General features: G+C 44.2%; 1 protein-coding gene across 3 annotated transcripts; it reads left to right on the forward strand.

Moving 5' to 3' along the window:
• Positions 1 to 7,230: 7,230 nt before the first annotated feature.
• prr36 (proline rich 36) lies at positions 7,231 to 26,580 on the forward strand. Of its 3 annotated transcripts, none has more exons than XM_008104615.3 (6): positions 7,231 to 7,427; positions 16,225 to 16,726; positions 17,628 to 17,682; positions 18,345 to 18,499; positions 19,223 to 21,949; positions 24,057 to 26,580. In XM_008104615.3, exons 2-6 carry the CDS (start codon positions 16,309 to 16,311, stop codon positions 24,467 to 24,469), a joined length of 3,768 nt encoding a protein of 1,255 aa, XP_008102822.1. In that variant the 5' UTR covers positions 7,231 to 7,427; positions 16,225 to 16,308; the 3' UTR covers positions 24,470 to 26,580. The 3 variants fall into 3 exon arrangements, with proteins under 3 accessions (XP_008102822.1, XP_008102824.1, XP_008102823.1); XM_008104617.3 differs by lacking the exon at positions 24,057 to 26,580 and adding an exon at positions 22,841 to 24,050 and having other exon boundaries at positions 7,232 to 7,427; XM_008104616.3 differs by lacking the exon at positions 7,231 to 7,427 and adding an exon at positions 7,495 to 7,620.
• Positions 26,581 to 26,648: the final 68 nt, after the last annotated feature.

Raw genomic sequence — 26,648 nt, forward strand, 5'->3', positions numbered from 1 at the left:
CCTGTCATGTCACGCAATGCTTTGTGTGTCTTTTTTCTAGACTGTCAGCTTTGGTGTGGGGAAAATCAGAACCTCATTCTCTCTTGAAAGAGCTGACGACCTCAGGGGATTTAATGTAACTCAGAGCCTAAATGAACTCTCAGAATAACTCAGAATTCCCATAGCCAAACTGGCCTTTGAACTTTTATCCTCATAGAAATACTGACTTCTTGTTTCACATATGACAGAGAAGCAGTTGCCACCAATTCTGTAGATAGTTTTGGAAGTAAACTGAAATTCCTTTTTCACAAATATTTAAGAAGATTGGTATTGCAAACCCATGAAATAGGTACTCTGTTATTTTATATTCAGATTGTAAATCTAAAAGCACGAACCTCAAATACAATTTCAACACAACAATCCTCTGCATGCCTACTTAAGGGCTGTGCTCACCAACTGAATGTACTAAGATTCACCCCTGTGTTGAACTTGTAGAAGAGCAACCTCACTTACATAATATTTACTTTTCACACACTTGACCTCTAATCAAAAGACTGAGATGCAACAGTCATCATTACTAGTACCAAGCTTTTAGATTCAAAAACAGTTAGAATCATAGAATCATAGTAGAGTTGGAAGAGACCTCATGGGCCATCCAGTCCAACCCCCTGCCAAAAAGCATGAAATCTCATTCAAAGCACCCCTGACAGATGGCCATCCAGCTTCTGCCCAAAAGCCTCCAAAAAAGGAGCCTCCACCACTGTCAGGGGGAGGGAGTTTCTACTGATGAACAGCTCTCACAGGGAGGAAGTTATTCCTGATGTTCAGGTGAAATCTCCTTTCCTGTAGTTTGAAGCCATTGTTCCGCGTCCTAGTCTGCAGGGCAACAGAAAACAATCTTGCTCCCTCCTCCCTATGACTTCCCCTCACATATTTATACATAGCTATCATGTCTCCTCTCAGCCTTCTCTTCTGCAGGCTAAACATGCCTAGTTCTTTAAGCCGCTCCTCATAGGGCTTGTTCTCCAGACCCTTGGTCATTTTAGTTGCTCTGCTCTGGACACATTCCAGCTTGTCAACATCTCCCTTCAATTGCGGTGCCCAGAATTGGACACAGTTTTCCAGGTGTGGTCTGACCAAGGCAGAATAGAGGAGGAGCATGACTTCCCTGGATCTAGACACTATACCCCTATTTATGCAGGCCAAAATCCCATTGGCTTTTTTAGCAGCCGCATCACATTGTTGGCTCATGTTTAACTTGTTGTCCACAAGGACTCCAAGATCTTTTTCACACGTACTGCTGCCGAGCCAGGCGTCCCCCATTCTGTATCTTTGCATTCCATTTTTTCTGCCGAAGTGGAGTATCTTGCATTTGTCCCTGCTGAACTTCATTTTGTTGGGTTCGGCCCATCTCTCTAGTCTGTCAAGATTGTTTTGAATTCTGCTCCTGTCTTCTGGAGTGTTGGCTATCCCTCTCAGTTTGGTGTCATCTGCAAATTTGATGATCGTGCCTTCTAACCCTTCATCTAAGTCGTTAATAAAGATGTTAAACAGAACCGGGCCCAGGACAGAACCCTGCGGCACTCCACTCGTGACTTATTTCCAAGATGAAGACAACGCATTGGTGAGCACCCTTTGGGTTTGTTCGCTTAGCCAATTACAGATCCACCTAACCGTAGTTTTGTCTAGCCCACATTTTACTAGTTTGTTTGCCAGAAGGTCATGGGGGACTTTGTCAAAGGCCTTACTGAAATCCAGGTATGCTACATCTACGACGTGTGGTCAAACTCTTTGACCTTTTCTTTTGCAAGTTAACCAGTTTGTAGATTAAGGGGGATGTAGTAGCTATAACAGCACTTACCTTCAGTGCTGTCTTGATCATTTGCTTAGCTAAAGTAGCATGTGTTGCACTGGTACATAACATCAACCACTCTTTACTGATCCAGAGTGATTGTCTCAGAACACTGGTGATCAATTTTCATACGTTGAAGCAATTGAAGGGGTAGATAATGAACTGAATAAAACTCAATATTGCTTAATTTAAAATATTATAGAGCAGATAGGGGAGGGAGTAATGGATGTGGAATTACAAATCCCATCATACTTGACCATTGGCTTTCCTGGCTACCTAGGCATTAAAATATGAAAGAACAACAAACATGGGAATGCAAACTAGTAGCACCACATTATGCAGTACAAAGCATCCTCGGTAGATCTTGACCAAAGTCCTAGAATTTCCCAATGGCCATATGAGATAGTGGGCCCTAGAAATTATAGTTACGATATTTTCTTGGGTCAGTGAGAGTGGTGTGGTAGGCCCTATTTGGGTGCCACAGGTTTGGCAACTATTTGGCCTGATTAATGACAGTTCAGGGACTAGTTAAAGTGGAATTTGGGGGCAAGGGGAAAGATTTTTGCAAAGCCTTTTGGTTATTTTACTTTGTCTATGATTATAGATCTAAGGACCAGTTGTTATGCAAACTCATTTTAAAATGCAACTGTTATATAGACAGGTTGAAGACCTGCAAAGATACCTGTAAAGAAAGGTGTGGTTTTTACATCAGTGTGATTTTGCTGCCATCTAGAGGCCATTGCGATGTAGTGGTTTGACAAACTCCAGATCAGGGTTCCATTGCTGGCTCAGCCAAGGAAACCTGCCTGGTGACCTTGGACAAGTTACACTCTCTTGGCTCCAAGGAAAGCAAAGGCAAGCCCACACTGAAGAAATTTTATGAAGAAAACCCTGTGGTAGGTTAACCTTAGGGTTACGTTAATTCAGAAATTTGAAAGTACACAACAACAAGAGAGGCTACTCTAGATACAGAGTGTGGCATTAGCTGTCACAGCCATTTATAGAGTACTAGCTGTGCCCTGCCACGTGTTGCTGTGGTGTTGTCTGGCGGTGTTGGTGAGAAATTGTTGAGGTAGTGGTGGTATTGAATGTCTGTTGTATGGTTGTCTTTATGTTTAGTATGCACACTGAAGTGGATTATATGGCAGTGTGGAGTCAAGATAATCCAGTTCAAAGCAGATAATATAAGATTCTAAATGGGTTATATAGCTGTGTGGAAGGGCCTTGAGTCTACACTGCCATATAATCCAGTTCAAATCAGATAATCTATGGAAGAGGCCTAAGTGAGGCCTAAGTCTTCCTGTCCCCTGGACTGAGTAGGTTTGCTAGGAGACTAAGTGGGCGGAGCTTAGCCTTCTAACTGGCAGCAATTGGATAAAAACAATTATTGCTCTCCCTCTAATTAGGACTTTATTTTTCTTTTCTTTTTGTTATATCAACCTTGAGGCATGGATGATGGGTTGTGTTGTCAAATTTCGAGATTGGGGGGCCTGTAGTTTTGTTGTTTTGTCCGCTGCCCTGATGCCATCACTCTTTTATATATATAGATGGTGTCTAAAACCAGAGAATGGCTTCTTGGCATTAGGATCTTCTGCCCACAGAGGAGGGCTGGCTGAATTTACGGCAATGACCACACAATGTTGTTCTTCTGAAACTATTGTTGTCTTCCCTCCCCATTATGTTCATCTGCATTCTTACTCTTTGCATTCTTACTCTTTTTAATTTTTTAAAATTTCTCTTTTGCTACATTGGATATAAAAAATTATCTGCTATTGCAAAAGACTGGCATTTAAGCCTAAATCCATGCCTCTGCTTCAGAGAGGTGCTAAGTGCTGCCTTCCCAGATATTTTGTGCCCCTTGGCACCCACAATTCCACAGTGCACCCCATTTTTAGATGTTTATATGATGGAAATGTGTATCTTAGAATTGAAGAAATAAGGTACTTGAAATATCCTAACTAAGGAATCAAAGAGAATTCCAGTGAGCTTAGCGTTTTAGTGCACCATCTTGAAGCTAAGGGAACAATGAAAAGAATAGATAGAAAGCAGTTTGAGTGTTAGACTAAGGCACTGGGCAGCCAGGGTTCGAATCCTCCATGAGTTGTGGGAACTTGCTGGGTTACCTTGGGCAAGTCACATGCTCTCAGCCTCAGAGGAAGGCAAAGGCAAACTGCTATGAACAAATTCTGTCAAGAAAACTCTGAGGTGGGTTCACCTTAGGCATCAATCACTCAAGAGAACACCAGTGATTAGAATCAAGGAACCTTCAGGTGGTGCCTTTTCTGCCAGAAATTAAAAGCTGTCTGCATCCCAGTCATGTGGCCACAGTTTACACTTTTTCCCTATATCCATGCATTTCTGTACTTTAATATGCCAATTAAGAATGCAGTTAATCTGATGTAAGCCTATACAACCTTATACCATAATAGATTGGTTGCCTTTCAACAACCCTTTGTTCTCATTGCAGCAAAACCTTCTGTGTTATCAATTTTGAACAAACATGAATAAAACAATGCAGCTCAAGGGCAGAGATAAATTCACATAGGCACATCCCTACAGCATTGATTGTATTACATACATTATCAAGTGAATAAACACAGTCAGCCTGGTGCAGTGGTTTGCGTGTTGGATTAGGACCCTGGGAGGTTTAGGAGATTGAAACTGCATGATATTAGACTCATATAATTCAGTTCAATGCAGTTAAAACTGCATTATATGGATATACGCTGACCATATCACACAGTGTCAAAATCCGTAATATGGCAGTGTAGATATGGCCTAGGATTCAAATTCATGTTTCTTGTTTAATGATGGAAATCTAAGTGAGTGACCTCAGGAAGTCAAACTTTCCCAGCCTCAAACAAAGGCAACAACAAACCCATAAACAAATCCTGTCAAACCATCAAACTACTATAGCCCATTCGCATGACAAGCTTGCTTTTGGATTGTCATAAATCAGACATGACTTGCAGGCACACAGAAACAACATATGTTTGTTATCAAGTGAAAAAATGCTATTGCTGGAAAAAAAAGGTAATGAGCAAAATGACTATGAAGATATTACGCAGTGGGAGAAATAGCCTTCTTAATATATGTATTTTAATGGTCTTACATTTTATATATGTATTTTACCTGGGTTGTGTCCTGCCTTGGGTTGCGAGGAGAGATAGATAACAAATAAAAGTATTATTATTATTAGATAGCCATCAAGATTAGTACACAGCAAACAAGATCACTATGCTGGCTGTTGTATTGGATCACATGTCAGACACTTCCCAAGTGTCTAGGACTATGTAATGTATCGAGGAATAATGCATGCAGATCAGAGTAGGGTGGCCTTTTGCAGCTGACAGATGGTAATTTGTCAGCGTCGATTGTTTTCAAGTGCTGGCCAAGGTCTTTAGGTACTGCACCCAGTGTGCTAATCACCACTGGGACCACCTTTGTACCAGAGTCTTTGCAGTTTGATTTTTAAATCCTCATATTGTGTCAGCTTTTCCAGTTGCTTCTCATCAATTCTGCTGTTGCCTGGGATTACAACATGAAAGATTCATACTTTGTTTTTTTCCACGATTGTGAGGTCAGGAGTATTGTGCTCCAAAACTCTGTCAGCCTGAATTCGGAAGTCCCAGAGTAGTTTGGTGTGTTTGTTTTCTGTAAATTTTTCCGGCTTGTGATCCCACCAGTTCTTTGTCACAGGCAGATGGTATTTATAATATAATAATATAATATATTGTATGTATATATACTCGTAAACCGCCCTGAGTCCCCTTCGGGGTGAGAAGAGTGGGATATAAATGTTGCAAATAAATAAATAACAATAATATTTGTGGCACAAGTTCCAATAGATCATCAGAGCAATGGTATTCTTCTGCTTGTAGTCCGTCTGCGTGATCTTCTTGCAGCAGCTGAGCATGTGATCCATCATTTCATTGTTATTACTATTATTATAGAAATGTTGTGAGCCTTCTCTTGCCACCTGGCAAAAGTGCTTTGTTGTTGTTTATTCGTCACTTCCAACTCTTTGTGAGCTCATGGACCAGCCCACATCACTTCAAAGATACCATCCATCCATCTTGCCCTTTGTCGGCCCCTCTTCCTTTTTCCTTCAATTTTTCCAAACATCATTCTCTTCTCCAAGCTTTCCTGTCTTCTCATGATGTGGCCAAAGTACTTCATCTTTGCCTCTAATATCCTTCCCTCCAGTGAGCAGCCGGGCTTTATTTCCTAGAGGATGGACTGGTTGGATCTTCTTGCGATCCAAGGCACTCTCAGAATTTTCCTCCAACACTGTCTATCTTCCTTCGCTTAGCCATCCTTATAGTCCAGCTCTCACATCCATAGGTTATTACGGGGAATACCATTGCTTTAACTATGCAAACCTTCGTTGCCAGTTTGATGTCTCTACTCTTCACTAATGTATCGAGATTGATCATTGCTCTTCCCCCAAGAAGTAAACGTCTGCGTCTGAAGTAATCTTTGCGCCTAGAAATACAAAGTCTGTCACTGCCTCCATGTTTTCTCCCTCCATTTACCAGTTATCAACCAGTCTGGTTGCCATCATCTTGGTTTTCTTGATGCTTAACTGCAACCCAGGCTACTGCGAGTGTAATGTGCCATCAGAACTGTGCCTGAAGGGTCAATGAGCCATCCTAGACAAACACCAGGGCCCTTTCTATATAAAAACCAGATTATCTGCTTTGAACTGGATTATATGGCAGTGTAGATCCAGCCTAAGGGAAAACTCCCCTATCCCCTGATGTCAGCTGGGGAGCAGGCACCATCCCCAGGCAAAGGAGAGGACCATGGCAAGGCCCGCCCCGTTCCCTCCATGGAGGGGAATTATCCGGGGAATGCCTGTGTTGTGGGGGAATCATAACGAGGATGCTGCTGCTGCTGGCAAGGCAGGCATTGGGGCTCCGGCGGTTGCTTCCGTTGCCGCCGCTGCCAGGCCGCGCGCCAGGTCGCCATGGCAACCGGCCCACCCGCCAGTGCCTGGGAAGCGCCACTGGGAGCACTTTCCCCAGAGAGAGTCTGGCGAGTCTCAGAGAGAGAAGTCTGTCTGTCTGTCCACACGCTCAGCCACGCGTGGGGTGTTCACACCCCACGTACAAAAGGGCAGCGCCGCGTTACGTTGCCTTTTGTACTCGAGGTGTGAAGAAAAGGCGTCGCGGCTGAAGAGCGGTTAACAGCCACCCCGCCGCTCTTTCTTCTCCCCCCTCCCCTTGGACTGATCCATTAACCAGCTGAGGCGCGGGGGGAGGGAGAAAGGGAGGGGGGCAAAGAGAAGATCAAGGACCCGCCCACCCACCACTCCTCAGCTGCTCCCCCCCCTTCAGTGACATCATCCCTTCCAAATCCCAACCGGCGTTCCCATTGGCTGGCCAGGTAATTGAGATGGGCATTTCTGCCTCGCCCCGAGTCCCCGCCCCGTCTTTTCCCCTCATGCCGACTTTGTGAGACGGAGGCAGAGCGAGAAAGAGGGACGACGAGAGAGAGAGAGAGAGAGACGACAGAGAGAGAGAGAGAGAGGCAGCGAAGGGCGCGCCCAGGGCAGCCGCGGACAAAGCCCCGTCGGGGAGGCGGTTGGGCCGAGGTCAGTGTTTCCCTCCAGGGGGCGCCGCGTTCCCTGCGGGAGGGCGGCAGGTGCAGGCAGGCGAGGGAGGGAGCTGCCGGTGGCGGGCGGGGCGTTGCCTTTGTCCATTCGTGTGGAGCGGGAGGCCGGGAGCACCGTCCCTTTCGCCCGGAGGAGGAGGAGGAGGGGAGCGGGCAGAGAGCCGCGCTTAAAGGTTCGAAGGGATGTCCCACTGAGGAGGGGAGGGGCTCGCTTTGTGTTGCTCTGGATGGAGACTAGAATGGACTTGGAGGTCCCGCCCAAACATTAGCAAGAACGTCGGGGCGGGAGGAAGAGCCCTTCTGGGTTGCTGTGAGTCTTTCGGGCTGTATGGCCATGTTCCCAGAAGCTTTCTCTCCTGACGTTTCGCCCACATCTGTGGCAGGCACCCTCAGAGGTGGTGAGGCAGCCCTTCTGCTACCTCAGAGCCTCCTTCTCTGGAGGTTTCCCCGCAGAGCTGTGGTGGGTCTTCCTCCTTGGCCGAATGCGGCGGGGCTGGGCTGGGCTGCCTTGCCTTTCCCCGGGGTCTCCCTCGTGGTTTTGGGGAGGAAGGAGAACAGCAGGCAGGCAGGCCTCTCTGGGCGCTGGCTCTCTTTGTTGGGAGGGGGAGCAGCCCCACCCGAGGCTGCTTTGTGAAGCCCCCCCCCCAATTGTCCAGGAAGAAGCCATTGAAATCCACAAGCATGTGGACAATTTCAACAAAAAGGAGGAAGCCATGAAGTGATCCTACCAGTTGTGTAAGCCGCCCTGAGTCCCCTCGGGGAGAAGGGCGGGGTAGAAATATTGGAAATAAATAAATAAATGAACATGAACACAATCTGGCTACCAGTATTTTATAAAATCTAAAATCAGGACAGAAAATAAAAGAACAACACTCTGAAAACGGGAATTCCAGGCCTGAAACAACTAGGCTCAGCTAACACCTCCTGACAAAGAAAATCCCCCCCAGGCAGGAATCAGCCAGGCCTTGAAGCTGCAAAGCCATTAAATGCTAATCAAGGTGATTAATTGCAGCATTCACACTGACCTCCAACAGACAACAGTTCTTTCTCCCACCCTGGACCTTCCACAGATACATAAACCCCACTTGACTAGTTTCCAATATGCCTTGCAACTTCTGAAGATGCCAGCCATAAATGTGGGTAAAATGCCAGGAGAGAATGCTGGCATTTTACACAGCCCAGAAAACTCACAGCAACCCACTGATTCCAGCCATGAAAGCTGGAACAACACATTGTCGAGGGGCTCCTCTTGTTTGCTTTTCCCTCGAGGTGTGCCTCCTCCCACACAGACCTCCGCCTTTCCCCAATTGCTTATCAAACAGTCAGCACTGTTTTATTGTTCCTCTAGCCCCCTGCAGTTGATAGTCAACAAAGGGCTTGCTCCCCCCATCCCTCCACAAAACATAGTGGTTTTTTTAGAGAGCTAGGGCCCTTCCACATAGCTATATAACCCAGAATATCAAGGCAGGAAAACCCACAACATCTACCTACTTTGAACTGGAATATATAGCAGTGTGGACTCAATAACCCAATTCAAAGCAGGTGTTGTGGGATTTCCTGTCTTGACATTCTGGGTTATATGGCTGTGTGGAAGGGCCCATAGATAGAAAGACCACAGTCTGGTTTTAAAAGTACAACTAAAAGTTTGCATGGCCACAGTGGTTCTTAACCCATTTGGGACAGATAGGAGGTCCTTGAGTCATTTGACCCTCCTCTGTGCAATAATACACTTGAACATACATATTATTCATACACAAACCATATTTGTCTGGCTCTGTGTGTGTTTGCTTGTGGAGAGTTTGTTTCCAAAGGTATCAAACCCACCTGGACACATTTTTTTAGAAGTCAGAAAAAACTGAAGCTATGCAAACATTTGCTATACAGTGCAATTCTTCAAGCCTGGTACCGAAATGATTTGATACATTTTGATAGTAGCCAAGGGGGGGGTTGAGGTTTTTTTTAACTGGTTTATTTTTCACTGATTAACCAAATCCCCATGAGTGTCCACTGAAGTTTATTAATGGAGCCTGATTTCTAAATTATTTTACATTATGGAACTAGTCTTCATGAAAAAAGTTTCAACCCCACCCCCCACCCCCCCCAACCCGAATTTTTTTTTCTGGCTATGGTCTTGTCTGTATTTATTTATTTGCCGCACTTACTATATATCTCACGCTTCTCAACCCCGAAGGGACTTCAGGGCGGCCTTGCAAAGGTAACAATTTGATGGGGCATATAAAATACATCAGTAAATAAATAGAAGCATTAAAACCAATGATTCAAAACATAACATTAAAACATCAATTACAATTATATTATATTCTACTCTTAGCCAACAATGTGCAACCACCTACCGTATGACTCATTTTCCTATTATTTGGGATGTGGTACCTTTTGGAAACAAACTGCACACATATGTATGTGTATGTGTATATGTATACAGGCAATTTCCGAGATACACACATCTGACTCCTAAACTACTCAGGGCCCTTCAACACAGTCATATAACCCAGAATATCAAGGCAGAGAATCCACAGTATCTGCTTGGAACTGGGTTATTTGAATCCACACTGCCATATAATCCAGTTCAAAGCAGATGTTAGATTTTATACAGATGTGTGGAAGGGGCCTCATAGTTACAAATGGGTGAGACAACAGGAAGTGAGAAAAATCTGCCCCTAGGAAGGGAAATTCACTCCTGAAAGAGTTGTCATGGGGAAAAGGGGTGTCCACTGAAGCTTTATCACCGATCCTTGTTTCCACAACAAGCCAAATTTTCCAAAATCCAATTACTGTATAACAGGGACAGAAAATGTGTTGAAATCTTCTGAACAGGAGCACAGACAGCAAAACGAATGCCACAGGACATTAACCTTTCCCCATGCTATCCAAAGTCCACACACACACACATTTTTGCTGGAGTTACACTTAAAATTAGTTGTTCATACAAACACATTCTACTAAACAAACCTACAGAACCTATCTTGTTTGTAACTTGGGGACTGCCTGTACTTTACTATTTACTAGTTTAGCTACCCAGCTTAGATCTTTTATACCAATAAACAGAAAAAGTATTCATTGTTGGCTTTGGATTTTAAAAATAGACCAATTAGAAAATTCATGAGTAAACTACAGTACCCATCTTCAGTTCCCATGGCCTGTCTTCAAAGTGCCACATTTGGTCTGGATCTATCATTGTTAGGGTTCACATCACTCTTTGGATGGGAGTGAATTATAACTCCCTAAATTTAAGGTCAGTTGACCCCAAACCCCACCAATATTTAAAATTGGCAATGAATTAAAAACCTGCAAAAATAAAATTCACCTGTTTACACTATTAAGACAATTACCACATGAGTAAAAGAATAAAATGCAATTTAAAAAGCTCTATTATTTAAGTTTTTAAATTTTTAAATTAAATTTCCACATTATATCCAAAATCATAATACAGTAATACATTTTCCATATTATGTCAAATATCACAATACAGTAATAAATCACAATCTATTTTTTTTGCCTTAGCCTACCCACCCAAGTCAGAGATGACTTCTTACTAACAAATAATCCTCCACTCTGTTGTCTAATTTTCTTAATAATAGTAATATTTATCCTAATTGTTTAACTAAAATCCCAGCTTTCTGTTTCAAAAGTCTATCATAATAAAAATGGTTTTAGCCTGAAAGGAGAATAAGGAGGGGACATTCTGACCTTCCTGCAAACTGAGTAGCAGAGCTGAGGGGCAGCCACCAAGAAGGCCCTCTCTCGTAGCCCATACTTGTGATGCCGGCAGGAGTGAAAGAAGGGCCACTTTTGACGGTCTCAGGGCAGGACTGACTCATACAGGGAGGTAATAGCCTAGATATGAAATGCCCACATTCCATTGATTTTTGTGTGTATAGAAACATAGCAAATTCAATGGAGTGATTCTCCTGTGGCTGGTGGAGAATCTTCGCTATTAAGAAATACCCTATAATGGTTAGAACTTTACTTAAAATATGGGAGTATTACAGGTCACATGGCAGCTCTTTGGGTAGTACTGAAGTTCAGTTATCAACCATTCCAAGCTTATGGGAGATTGAAATGAATAAAATATTTAGGCTGTGTGTGAAAATATGTGAAGTGACAGGGCCTTGCAGTGGAAGAGCATGGGGCACAGCATTGAACTTTTAGAAGTGAAGAAAGGCTCTAGGGAGCTTACAGGAACAAGAGTGTTCCTTCCATTGCATCCAAATTAAAGTAAGATTTTTAGGGAAACTTTAGATCAAATCAAGTAGGACGTAGGAGCTCTGAATTAAATGCCTAACTGAACTGTTAGATTTGTTGATGAAAGGTGGTGGGTGACATGGATTTACAAGAGTAGAGGTGCTTTAAAAATAAGTTTAGCGTAGCAACAATATGTTTCTAGCCCCAGTTGAAAGTGCCAGTTGTAATCTAGATAGTCTACCATGACTCAGGACCCTCATACACTTGGATGTAAAGCCTCTTCCAGCATCCTGAGATTTCAGCCCTTTGTCTAAGTACCTCATCACAAGGAGGTGTAGACCTTAATGCAAAGGAAAAAAGCCTGCACAACTGTGGCTCCCTTACCCATAGATATTCTTCAGAGACGTCAGCTTGGCTTCGGACATTTTCACCCTTCCAAGGCCAAGTGGGATGTTTATTTAAACCCAGGATGTGCTTGACTGTTTTGTAAAGACCTGACATTAACACTAATTTATGTTGCTTTATTGTTGTTGGGGGGGGGGTTGTATTACAGATGTTTTGCTTTTCTTTTAAGTTTTGCTTGTGCTAACTGTTGCAAATGCTATGTGGAATTTTTTAAAAGAGAAAAATACCTAATGCATTGGTTACTATTCTTGAAGTTGACACTGAATTATGCCAACAATAATCCTAGGGTTTTTTTGGCAAGATGTTTTCAAAAGCAGTTTGCTTTTGCTTTCCTCAGAGGCTGATAGAAAGTGTATCTACACTGTAAAATTAATGCAGTTTGACACAGTTTTAACTGCCGTGGCTCAATGCTATGGAATCATTGACATTTTAGTTTTATGAAATCTTAAACAATTTCTTCCAAAAAGTGTTGGTGGTTCACCAATCTCCAACTACCAAGATTCCATATCCTTGAGCCATAGCAGTTAAACGTGTGGGTAAGACTGCATTAATTCTACGGTGTAGATGCATCCAGGGTGAGTTGCTGAAGATCAGTTTCCAGGGCTGAATGAGGATTCTAGCCTGTGTCCTCCGGATTCCTTATGTCAGTTTTCAAGCCACAACAGGGTGATTTTCGTTTAGTTATTACTAGTAATAAAAGTAGACATCCATGGCCACTTACCTCCTCACACATTGACCCTTCAGGGTCTCAACCGCTTAAATTTGGAAAGAATTAAAGTGGATGTATGTGATTCCAGTAAAGGAAGCATGATACTCATCACAGGGAGAGTATATCTGGCATCAGGGCTTAGGAGAGCTCTTCCTTCTGGGAGAATAAATGCAACAGAGCATAAAATATTAAAACCGAGAGTCCCAAGAGGTGCCTGATTTGTTTATCTCAACTGTCATTTGCTTCCAGTTTGAGATAGATGGGTGTAGTAACCTGAAATGAATTCAATACAAATCACACTGATGATTTTCCACAAGGAAGAGGATGAGGGAAAGACAGGACTTTGGTCACATCTACACTACAGAATTAATGCAGTTTGACACCACTTTAACTGCCATGGTTCAGTACTATGGAATCATGAGAGTTACAGTTTGGTGAGACTTCAGCACTCTGATAGAGAAGGCTAAAGGGGCTGGGCTGTGGCGCAGCTGTTGAGCAGCTGCCTTAAATCACTCTGACCATGAGGTCATGAGTTCGAGGCCAGCCCGTGGCGGGGTGAGCACCCGTCAATTAAAAATAAAAAATAGCCCCTGCTCGTTGCTGACCTAGCAACCCGAAAGATAGTTGCATCTATCAAGTAGGAGATAAGGTACCACTAAAGTGGGGAGGCAAGATTAACTAATTTACGACCTGGAATGAGGAAGTGCCGTCAGTGTGGATGATGAAGCAGCTGCTCCCCCCTGTGGCCAGAATCGAACATCCCCTCAGAAGAACGTTAACTTGCCTCTGCGTGTGTTTCTCAGTCTCTGTTTGATGTGTTTATGGGCATTGAATGTTTGACCTTTGTGTGTTATAATGTGATCCGCCCTGAGTCCCCTTCGGGGTGAGAAGGGCGGAATATAAATACTGTAGATAAATAAATAAATAAAACATAACTCCCATGATTTCAAAGCATTGAGCCATGGCAGTTAAAGTGGTGTCAAACTGCATTTCTTCTGCAGTGTAGATCAGTGGTTCTCAACCTGTGGGTCCCCAGATGTTTTGACCTTCAGCTCCCAGAAATCCTAACAGCTGGTAAACTGGCTGGGTTTTCTGGGAGTTGTAGGCCAAAACACCTCGGGACCCATAGGTTGAGAACCACTGGTGTAGATGCACCCTAAATTGCGCCTGGGAAATTAAACCATTGGGAGCATTAGAAGAACAGCCAATTTTTCCTGTGGACCTACTCTGAGCTCAGATGTGACCCAAACTGTGGACTTTGCAAGAGCCATTGTGCTGGATTGTGAGCAAGTAAACAAAGATACTGGAGGAAAACAAAGTCCTTATGCCAGGAGGTATATAAGATTGATGGTACAATTGCAGCATAAACAAGATTTGGAAGCCCTGTTGAAATGTTCCAGACTATGTAGGTATTCATTTTTATTTGGAAAATGTTTATTATCATCCACATACTAGTTATGACTTCAGATAGAATGCCTAGTACTGGTGATAAATTATACCACTGCATATCTACATACTGATAAGATTTTGAAGAGAAATGAACACTTCCAAAACCCATGAATAAAGGTCATGAAGGTAAATGTGTGTTTTGAAAGCAGGAAAGTAAAACCGAAACTTAGGGCAATTCTCAGATGCCTAACAATGGCCAATAAAACAGATGAGAAGACATGGAGGGAAGATACAAAGAAGCAAAATGTGCAAAAAGAATCACAAGGTTTTAAGACAACAGCTGAGAGAATGAAATATCTCACAACCTAGACTATTTTACAATAACTGAAATCGACTTGAAAAGTAAAGAGAACTTATCAGCTTGAGGTTTTGCTAACAAACAGTTGTGCTTGTGTCAAATGTGGCTTAAGTCTAGCAATCACACTGTTGCAAGGAGTAGGAGCCATAAAGCTCTGTCTGATTACATTGAAGTGCTTCCTTAATTTGCAAAGTCAACCTCTCTTGTTGCCTTTGCCACACTGAAGAGTAGACTCAAGGTTGGAAGGCCTTGCTGGGTCTGGATTTGTGGCCCGTGTTGGTTGCAGCCTGGAGAAAGTAAGATGGAAGCAGGTGACTCACAGATATGAGAATAGAAAAGCATGACTAGGCTTGAGTTAGAGGAGGTTAGATTTTGGTTGAGTGCAACAAGAAGTTCTTTTAAAGACACATTAAGTTTTTCATGTAAGAGTTGGGGTATCTTCATTGCTAGAGGTCTTCAAACAGAGATTGGGCATCCATTTCTTGAGAATGACATTGGACTAGATTGTAAGCCTTTTGGCTGAAGAGTGAGGTATAAATATTCTTTCACAATAAAAAGTAAATGCCCAACAGGGCATCTTCCTTGTACTTTTTAATGTGCATAAGTGTTTTTCTGTTGATACTGAAGTTAGCTCGTCAGTGGCTGGCATTAGATAGAAAGTTTAGAAATTAGCAAATGCCTTCTTCAGAAAGATATAACCCCACAAATCTCAGAAATTTTACGGTGACGTAGACCAGAGGTTAGCATTTGTGAATCTCCGTGTTTTGATCCATAGCCAACATAATATCTCACCATTGTTTGTGTTTGCAGAACAAAGGAGAGTTGTAGGTTTAAAACATCTGGAATTGTTTATCTATGACATGCAGTAACAGAATAACATAACAGGAGCTCAAGCAGAGCACTGGGAAGCTTTTAAGGGCTTGTTAGTAACTTACTTTCTTCCTGGGCCCCCATAGAAGTGTAAGTAATGGGTGGTCTCCATAGTGGGCATATGGGCTTGGTAGTTCTCGTGTTCTCCTGGAAAAGAAGCATTAATTACAGCAACAAGAGTATCCATGCTTGTGCTTCGGTGAAAAAAGTCTTGCTGGTAACCATGCTTTGAGAGCATTGTATCAAATTTTCTGTGTATCCTCATATTCTAATGTGGGGAGGGAAGGAGCCAGCAGGGTTCCTATCCACAGCATCACCTCTTCTCCTTAACTACATCCCCTCTGAGTTTAGTGAGCAATGTAGATTTTGTCAATAAAATAGCTTTAGTTTACACAGAGTATGTGAATGTATAGTTTTTGGATGTTGCTTTGGCTGCTTGCAGCCTGGCTACTAGGTTGTATTCAAAGCTAAATTAGTTGCTGCCCATGCCTATGACTCTGTACAACAATGTTCCAGATCTCACTGCAAAATCAACCAATGGGATTGCAAAGTGCCTTCTGTTTCTCATTTGTTCAACTCAGGTGGCTCCTCACAACTGAGTTGCTGTTTAGTAAAACCACAGGACAATAAAAGTCTGGAAGAGTTATTCTTGGGACGCTGACTTCCCAATTTTCTCCAGCTAACATGACCAACACCTATGCTGGATTTGTAGTCCAAAAAAGGAATTCTCCTATGCTCTTCAACAGCTCGCCTGTAGCTTTCAAGTATTGCCTTTACCTCTGTAATGTCGTACTGAGATTTCTGAACATGGTAATATTGGTGTTCCTCTTTCCCTCCTCACAGATCCAAAGAAAAAATACAGGCCTGTCCCTTGCCTAGTAGTTCCAAGAATTTCAGACAGCTTGCCCAGGGCCCTTGGGTGTGAAGATGGATGACCAATCAGCAGTTAGTGGGGACCCATCTCCTCAAGTCAATGGTGTTGCTACTGCTAAGGAAGGGGCACCAGTTGCCTGTCCTCCTGCAATGAAACAGAAATCCAGCAAGAACCCACATCCAGTCGTACGGCTTCCTGGGCGGAAGCAGCCGATCCCTCCTTCCTCTCGTCCCCCTACAGTTCCTTCTGGTGCATCCAAAACACTCAACAATGGGACAACAAGGAAGGCTGGTGTGTTGCATCCCAAGCAGCCAGTGCTCAAGAACAATACTGCTGCCAACTCATCCACCAGAATAACAGCAAAAAAGGTGACAGGAGACAAGCCTGGTGGGGTAAAGCCTTTGGAAAAAATGGACCCAGATGAGGTGCAGCAAAAAGCCACCAAGGTAGCAACAGTGGCAGCAACTTCAGGTATCCTTTGCCAGCTTAATGTTTTCTGCATTGGTTAATGGTGTCATCCTGACCCATTGAATGCATTGTGGGTATTCTTGAGAGACTTTTCCTTGGTTTCTAGTTGTACCTGTTAATGTAAATATTTGGAACCAAGACAAATATTTCCAAATAGTATCTTCAGATGCAATATTGCTATTAGTGTTCTGTACATGTCTTTGTGCTGCACCAAAAATCTTAAATCATTATACTCTTGACCCAAATTCTATTACTACAAACCTGTGAAAATAAATGAAGAGTTCTTTTCTCTGTATAGAGAAGTGGAATATCCTTAATATGGGTTGGTTCACCCTCTTTTTCAAAGGCAGGAAAGAAGGGACACTGGACAGGAGGAGGAGAAAGCACTCAGAAATAAGGTTGAGAAAAAACTGGAAAAATAAGATATAGTTACAGGTAGGAGATAGGCTGAAGGGTAGGTACCCTACATTCTGCTCTTGGCCTTTGGAGGAGGGGTAGATCAAACCTCATTAGGGATGTTCCTCCCCTCTGTGCAGGAATGACCATCTCAGATAAGACAACTGGTTCTTTTTCTTCCACTTGTTTATTTCTTTTGACTCCTTTCTAAGCTTCTGAAATGCATGTATCTAGGCTCAGTTCCTGTTGCATAAAGGCATACAGTGTTTACTGGCCTCAGCTAAAAACCTAAGGTTATTTGAGTGACAACCTCTTTGTTTGCGTTCCACTGTCAAGATGCAGAATGTACAAAGCTCTGGCCTTTAACAGCTTTGTCATGTTCACATACTCAAAGGGGGAATGTTATCTGCCCCTTGCTGTTTCAGCCTCATTCAGTGAAAGTCTTCTCTTTGTTCCATACCTTGTTATGCTGTTGATTGAGACATGTACCTTTTTATTCTTTTCCTAGTCCCAAAGACTGCTTCCACAAAGCCTAAGAAATCGGAACCTCCTAAATCCTCCAGGTATGATATTAGGTGATGCACAGATGGCAGCAATCAAGCCAATCTTTCGATTTTCTGTGTTTCGTGTAACGTGTTAAGAATTGTCAAGTATTGGGTCATAGCCGAGTGAGGTGACAAAGTGTACATTTCCATTTTATCTTTCCTCTGAATACTCCAATTTCGATCTGCCACATTCAACCTCCCGAGAGGTGGTGTGACAGCCACAAGTGAATTTCATGAGTTAGTGGGGATTTGAACCTGCATCTCTACTATCCAATACATCCCAGGTCCTAGCAATTGAATAGTGCCCTGCTTGAGTTATAGGCACAATAAAAAAGATAGAAAGATAGTATATGTTGGTAAGGTAAGAAGAGTGAGTTGCCAGGAGACTGCTATTTTGTGAAAATGCCAATTTGATTCAATCTACCTAGATAGAATTAGTTTATCATGCTTTTGAAAATGTTTTTTAAAAACAAAAACAACCTTAGAATCACCATTTGATTTTAACTCTGGGTACCCTGGTCTCAGCTAATTGCCAAAAACTTGAAATGTAAGTGTTTTGCATGTTGATGTGCATCAGGATGCTGGCGCAGAAATGGTTGTGGTGTGTTCCAAGGGCATGAGCATAAGATTCTTTCTCTCTCCCCCTCCCGCCCCCCAAATTCTTTGTCCTCTGTTCTCAGGACTTGGTTGCCAGGGACTAAGACCGCAACTTCATCAGCTTTAAACAGAACAGCTGCCAACGACAGAAGTGTGAGCAGACCTAAGCAGACAGCACCATCTGCTGGCCAGGCCATAGCAGTTCAGCAGCAGAGAAATACTTTGTCCACCCAAAGAGGTATAAACACACGCATTGTGGAGCTGAAACATAGCTCGCTGCGGGTGGACGTTGCAGTGTAAAGTGTTTTTGGGGTTTGGTTCTGGGACCCATGTGAATGCCAAAATCCATGGATGATCAAGTTCCATGGCACAATAAATAGTGCCCCTTATATAAAATGACAAAATCAAGGCTTGTGTAAACATAAATGGGAGTGTTCAGCACTGCAAGAAATGTTGGAGACACATGTAAACAGATGAGTAGTTCAAAGAATAATTCATGGCTTTTGTGTAGTGCTTCTGACTGGTCAAAGCATGGACCACTTTCTTCTTTTAATTCAAGGATCACAACCCTGTGAACAAGGTTGGTGTTACTCCTGCCTTGTAAATGAAAGATTGAAATTTTAGAGTAGCTTGCCTAAGCCCAGCTAGTGATTTAATGACAGAGGTGAAAATCTAACATTAGACTTTCTGATTCATAGCATAGTTTCTTGACTGCCATGTTGTGTCCACTCTTAGTGAGTTGGAGGTGCCATTTTTCTTGAAGGGAATTAAATTGATACATTTGCATGTAATACAAGACTCTGTCTGGTAGCTTGTATTTCAAGAGGGGGTTGGGACCAGCTGAATTCTAAGGAAGATATGAAGAATTGTAGTGGAAATAGAGCTGAGGATTTCAGTATCTACAAAACCTCCAGCTTCTCCATTCAGCACAGAGGGATTTACAGTGTTTTTCTTGTTCTAGATACCTCCAGAGCTGTCTCCCCTCTCAAGGCCAAACTGTCAACTTCTAGCCCCACAGTGAAGGTGTCTACTGCCCCAAAGAACTCCAAAACCTTAAACTCCAAATCACAGTCTGAACCACACCTTGGACAGAGGAATACCGCTGCAAATACCAAGCTCACTGCAAAGAAGGTTTCAGAGCTTATGAAGCCCAGAAATCCTGTCAATGCAGCTGTTGCAAGTGTCCACCCAGCCAGAGTACAACGAACGGTCAAGGTCCCACCTTCATCAAGCACCCTAGGCAAGAAGCTTCTGAAGAAAGATGCTTCTCCTGGTCTAGAACAGGCTTCTGTTCAAAACAAGATTCAGAAAGCAACTGCTAAGGAAAAGGAGGCCACAGCAACCACTGGGAAAGCAGAAAGTGTCACTGGGACAGATATTGAGGCTCTACAAATATTAGCCCCTGAGATAAAGATTGCTGGCCAGCCCATCTCTCAAGAGGGAGTGTCAGCAGGCTTCAGGGTAGGGGCCTCAGGGACGGAGCATATGGAACCAGGAGACTTGGAAGAAGAAGATGGGACAGAGCAGGCCAACACAGTTTTGATTGCAGAAATGCTGCCTCCCTCAGTGCAGGAAGTCCCTATAGCCTCTCTTGCTCCACAAGCTGTGGGGATCTCCTCTCCAAGGGAGCTGTCCCATTTGCAAGATGTTTCCCCGAGTGAGAGGTCCCATTCCCAGCAAGATGTCCCTGAAGCCCTTGAACTCTCCAGTGATTGCAATGAATTATTGCATTGTGAGACAGCACTTCCGTGTGAAACACCCCTATCCATTAATTTGGAGCCCTGTGCCCAGAGTCCCCCTGCTTTTCCTCCATCAATGTCCTTGTGGTCTGGTGTGGAAACCAATTCCCCTGAGGACTATGTAAAACAAGCACCTCCATGCCTTGAGTTTGGAGGGACCCTCAGACAGCTGCATTCATTGCCTGATGCTGATGAGATCCATGAAGATTTGAATCCCCTCTCAACATCCCCTCAGGGGTCCCCAATTTCGGCTGAAGGTGATATTCCCTTCTCAAGTCAAACAGAGGCACTTCATTTTCCTGGCTTCTTGGATTTTGAGGCCAGGCCACTAGAAGAGCCCCAGGCTGCTATGGATTTGGTGCCAACAGCAGAGGGATGGGAGTCACCTACCCTCCAAGCAGAACAAGCACCTCCTCCCTCTACCAGCCAAGCAGATACTCCCACTTTGGTAGCCTTCACAGGACTTCTGACTATGAAGTGTGATGATGAGCCTGGCAGCGAGGAGGAAGACCAAGTCCCAAGTCTCTCTTTAAGTCCAGAGGAGGAGCCACAGCAGGACACAGCCTCTCCAGAAACTGAGAGTGCCAGATGGAGGAGCTCTTTGGACCCTTCTGCTGAAGATGATGAGGTGACTCAAGAGGATGCTTGTCCCCTGCTCATGGAAGAGTTCTCAGCAGCTCCTGGCAGTGGTACAGAAGGAGTGCCAGAGGAGGACCTGCATGTGACTGAAAGTTTGACTGTCTTTGAGGCTGTTTGGGACCAGCCTAATCTCCCTTTGCCTATAGCTGCAGCTTTGCTTCTTACTGACTCTGTTCAGAACGAAGATGATGACCAGTCTAGTGGATTGGCTGAACATCCCGGTGTTGAATGCCTCGGGGATGATGATGATAATGGTGATGATCCAGTAGCTCCAGAAGTATGTGCGAGTATCCTGCAGCAAGTGGAGGGTCCCCCTGACAATGCTCTAGATGTCATGCTCTTCCTCTCAGATGAGGCCTTACCAGGTGGTAGACATGGCAGAGGTGATGATGGTGTTAATGTTACCATTACTGCTCCAGGTTCGATGCACAAACCCCAGAGCCTACCCTTGAAGAGTCTGGAGTTGCTGCAGGAGCCTCCCGCTCAGTTGCCCAGTGGACCGGAGCTGCCACTAAGCAGGACGGGGACAAAGGGCCATTCTCCAGAGCGGGGAGGCTCATCTTCCAAATCCAGCACTCTAAGTGGTCCAGACCTGGCAGGCAAGAGCAGCAGTGAGACAAGCACCCCGGAGGAGCTGCGGGAGTACGACAGTAGTTCGGGAGTGGAGTCCAAGTCAGATGAGAGACTGGAGCAAACCTGCCACCAGATCTTGAGTCCCCTGGAGGACCTCCCTGGGGAGCTAGACCTGGGCATCCACATGGAGAAGGTGGATGATGAGGCAGAGACCCTACCCGCAGATGAAGTCCTTGGTGACCCGCCAACAGAGCCCACAGTGTCCTCCTCAGAAGGGGAGGAGGAAGAAGGGAAGATGGCAGAGGAGCTGGACGTGGAACTACTGAAGGAGGTGGGCTTTGCCAAAACAGTGTGCTTGTCGGCCTCCCCTCCCCCACGCAAGCAGCCCCCCTTGCCTCATTCAGTAGAGGAGTCTGATGAGCCTGGCTCAGGTGACGCTGGCACAGAGACCCCGGCCTCCACCAATTCGGCGGCCTCCTGTGATGTCTTTGGTGCCTTCCACCTCCACTCCACCGACAGCTGTGGCAAGAGCCCTGGTCTCTCCTCCCTTGAGAGTGAAGAGCACTCCACCGAGGGCCTGAAGGACCAGCTCCCAAAAGAGACGAACGGCCAGACTCCCGTGGGTTGGGAGCATCCCTCTCCACAACTCCCCCCAACTGCTCTCCAAAAGATGGGAGGGCAGGAGGGGGAGGAGGAGGCAGAGCCTTTTGCTGTCACTGATAACCTGGCCACTGCAGGTAATGTATAGAGGAACCTGCCTTGTCTGTGTCGAAAGTGCCAACCTGTGCTGTCTTTTTGTCTCTTTTCCTCTTTTTCTCGGTCAGTGTGCAATAGTACCCAGTAGGAAAGGGAGATGCAAGGGGTGGGGAGCTTCCTCCTCCGTGTGTATCTGTTCCATCTATGTTTCTAGACAAGCAGGCATACTCTTTTTGGTGTCTGTGTGCGTGTGTGCGTGCGTATACGTGTGTGTGATCTTTCCCTTCTACAGACTTCCTTAAGGGAAGCTTGCGTGTATTTTTGCGTGTTTCTGAAGAAGGGCAAACTTCTTATCCTTTTGACATGTTAAATAAAGCATCACTTTGTCTATCTGATCTTGCCTGTCTTGTTTTTCCAGGAGACCATCCCCAGTCACTTGGGGTTTAGGTTGCAAAAGGATTGGGGGGGGGGGGGCTAATTAACGGCTCTAATGACAGCCTTCTGGTACCTTACCAGGCACTACCCACATACTTTTCAAGTGCTTAGGCAGTAGGGACAGGGCATTGTTTCCTGTAAGTGGGAAGCGCTGCTTCTGCCTTTTGTTGCTTAATGGTCTAGATCAGATATAGCAAGAAATCATGGACCAGACCCTGTGAGGGCATATAGACTGTTATCTCTGCTGACCAGCATGACTGGTATATTGGCAGAAGCAAAACACATGAGAATGTTTGCAGACTTGTGTTAAATGGAGAGGACAGTCAGGCAACAGAAATGGGGTCCTCCAGATGTTTGCTCTTAAAATTGCAACTCCCATCAGCCCTAGCCAGTATAGCCACTATTGAAGGATGATATAGTTCTTTGAAGGGCTTATAGCTATGTGCTGTTTGTTAATTCAGGAGCAGAGCCTTCATGCTTATTTTTCTCCCCTGTAGGCTTGAGACCCATGGTGTCTTCTGGCAGTTCAAGAACAGTGGTTGTGATCATCCTTCCCTTTTGGTTGTGCCAGCCATGGCTGCTGGGATTTGTGATCCAGCATTATCTGGGGGACCAGTCTTTGCCCCATCCCTGCATTCAGAGATTCCCTCTCATTTGAAAGTGATATTTTCTTTGTTACGCTTTTAGGAACAAAAGGGGCAGGTTTTGGGCAATTCTTTTTCCCTGGCCAGGTGGAATTTTGGGGAGGGTACTGCTACAATAGTTTAGGGTGGGATGGGATTTATATGTGGCTCATAGTTTGCAATTTGCCCTACGCCTGACTTTTAAAATTGTAGATACAGCAAAAGAGAGGGAGAACTGTCCAAAGCAATAGTAATGAGAGACATAATAAGTTGATATTCTTCTTGCATAACAAATGTACATGCTGAGAGGTTCTTGAGTTTCCAGGTTTAAAGGTTGCCTAAAGCTTATTATATTTGTGGGTGCTGGGAGAAAGAGCCAAAAATGGACAAAACCTCTTCCCCAATTTGTTGTTTGTCCAATACAATAGTAATTAAAAATCAGAATCAAAAATTAATATAGCCTCTTAGGTAGAAATATTATTGTTTGCTTTCTGCACTTATTTGTAGAGGGTCCAAGAGGATGCCCTTTTCCCATTCATCCCTGGAATACTCTTGAGCTGTACATGCCCTTATGGCTGAAACCTCATGTGGATGTTTAGGCCAAATCTAGGTGGGAGTGGAGCTTTGCCGGGAGAATGATGCAATGTATTCCTAGTGGTTTTCAGATAATGTACAAAAATAGAGCAGGAGAAATAGGCAAAGGGTTACACTTGAACTTTGAACCTGAAAATTCTCATTTCTGTCTTACCGTAAATATAGATGTGAGATTTAGAACAAACCTTGGTACTAGCTTAAATTCTGGAAATTTGGTACACACTAATTCACCCCGCCTCACCCCTTGAGAAATTTGACTGTGACTAATGTGGAGGGTGACTAGATAGTTTAAGTTAGGAACCAAAACGGAGATCTTAGAAAGCAAAAGTAGATTTGGAATCTCTTCGTTTAATGACTTCATTAGTTGAACCTGTACTGTATTCTGAGTGGGGGCCATTCTCCTGTTCTTCTGTTGCTTGTCTGTCGATTCCTCTCTTTGTTTGTCACACCCCTGAGGGCCGCTCTTTCCAACCCAAGCTCCTTGACCTGTTTGTAGGTGACAGTGGGGCTGGCTTGCCCTTCCCCTGGGGACCATGTCCGTCAGAGATCCTCTCCACTATCTATGAAGTAGAAAGTGGTGCTGAGACGCCAGGCCCGGATGAAGAAGAGGGGAGCCGCTGCTTCTGCAATGCCTCCCAAGACCAAGCTCTTCACCTAGGAAACATCCAGGCCACCGTGGTGCAGCAGCTAATCAGCCGGTCACTGCTCTTCCCCACAGAGGTGCCTTCTGGGGCTATCGGTGGTAAGGGGGCAATGAGCAGCGAAGTGGAGATTGGCAAATGGACTGAACTGATATCCCCTCTGGATGAGTCACGGGCCAGCATAACTTCTGTGACAAGCTTCTCCCCCGAGGATATGTCATCCCCACATGGAGACTGGACTGTGGTGGAAGTAGAGACCTTCCATTGAATTGCTTCCATGGAGGGACTTGCCTCTTGTGACCCGACACATCCTTCTTGTAGTTTTTAGCTCACTCAGGAGTACCTTGGAGTCATTGATGGTTTGCTAATGAAGGATTATCTTCCCTTTTGTCTCTGGGCCACGTTGCATCTACTGTAGTTCAGCTCTTGTGAGCTATCACCAGGCGAGAAAATATTTATTCCCTCTTGCGTTTCTGCTGACCTTGGCTCACAACCATTTAGCAAATGATACTTGAATTTTCAAAGGTGGGGAATGCCTTCTGTCCACAGAAGGATATAGGAAGCCTGTAGCCCACTAGTGGCTGTTGGAGTTCAACTGATGAGTTGGAGTTTAGCAATATCTGGAGGGCCACAGGTTTAACCTCTTATTGTATATGAACCACCAAGCTAACAGATCTATTGACTCTGAGGCGTGGGTATGCTTTTTTCAAAGTCCTGTTTTCAGAAAGCAGGCAATCTTTCTGCTAGGATGTCAGATAAAAGCTCAAATGCCCCCTTGCCTGCATTTGATAGCAGTAGGAAGGAAGCAGACCGTTGCCACTTGAAGAAAGGTTGTCTTCCCTCCACCAGGGAAAAGGGGCATTTGCAAGTGGAGAGAAGATGCCTTTTTTCTTTAATCAATGTTCATCTGATTTTTGAAAGAACTGATCACTCCAAGCCTCTGCCTCTAAGATGGTTTTATCTTGGGACCCACATACAGATGCATTTATACAAACATGTCCATGGACTGGAAGAGCTCTTGTTTTATGAAGTAGATGGAGAGCTACACCCTGCAAGAGGCAGGACAAAAAGTTGCTACGCTTCTGCTGGAAATCACGCTTGTATGGTGAAAGTCTTTGCGCAGATGTGTCCCAAGAGTGCCAGTGCAGTGAAGTAGTTTGAGTGCAGGACTACAACTAGAGATCAGGGTTCAGCAATGACAATACACTGGGTGATTTCAGGCAAGTCACATACACTCAGCCTCAACAAAGCACAAGCAAAGTCACCGCCAATGAAACAGGTTTGCCACAATTCAGGAACAACTGAATTCTGCCACAACAAACTGGCCCTACTCCCCCCCCTTTTTTTTTTTTGCTGACACAGCAGGAAGTCACTTGGGCTTACACTTTTGAGATAAGTCAGACCATATTGAGTATTTTTTAGTTATTGAAGAAATTAGCTTGCTCTTTTTTTAGGGGGATGTTGGAACAGATCTAGTGATGCAAAAAATCACCTTATGTTCTGGTATGAGATTTGTGGGACTTGCTAGTATTACATGAGATAAAACTGCCATCCCTAATCTCCCAGGCAGTTCCAGGATGCTGTGTTTTTGCGAGTTTTTATTTTATTTTATTTTTTTTGCATGCGTTTCTTCATTTCACTACAGGCAGCTGCCACCATTTTTTCCTACTGATGCAGGGAAAAGATGCCTTCAACAAATTCTCTCAAATTATCTGGAAGACAATGCCTGAAGATTATTTGTCTGTCCTTCAGAAATGTTGCCAGAAAAGCTCAAGTGAGACAGATTTTTCCACTATGGGGGGAATCTACACTGTACACACAATGCATCTTGACACCACATTAACTGCCATGGTTTAATGCTATGGTATCGTGGTATCTCTAGTTTGGTGAGGCATCAGCACTATAACTCCTAGGATTCCATAGCCCTGGGTCATGGCAGTTAAGTGGTGTCAAACTGCATTGTCTATGGTGAAAATATGCCTTGCACAAGGCAAGTGGCCGTTTTGTCTTTTAAGCTTGTCTGGTTTCTGAGTCTAAAGGTGCCCACTGAAGGTGTGCTGCCCTGTCAAAAGTTCACCAGTCCTCTGTTGCCAAGGATGTCTCATCTCCCATTATGTTGCTTTATTTATTTTGAGGCTTCCATCTCAACATTTCTGTCCTCTTTGCTGCACCTGCCTTGCGCAAAGAGAAGCTGACTGTCTTTCCTATTTACATGCAGGAATTGTTGTGCAGTAGCATTGTAGGAAACAGCTTTGTTGAATGTAGCAGGGTCTTGATCTTAGGTGTGTGACTGCTGTTGTAACATAGCAAATCATTAGTGATAAATTATAGTAGATATTTCTTACGTTTTTTCTAAATAAAGATAAGCATTTGAGTTTCTTCTGTTGTCTATACTTCAAAAGGAAGGTATATGGACTATGATCTGTAGTACAATACATAATCATTTT

The sequence above is a fragment of the Anolis carolinensis genome, chromosome 2 (genome assembly GCF_035594765.1).
Source record: "Anolis carolinensis isolate JA03-04 chromosome 2, rAnoCar3.1.pri, whole genome shotgun sequence".
In the NCBI taxonomy this organism is placed as follows: domain Eukaryota; kingdom Metazoa; phylum Chordata; class Lepidosauria; order Squamata; family Dactyloidae; genus Anolis; species Anolis carolinensis.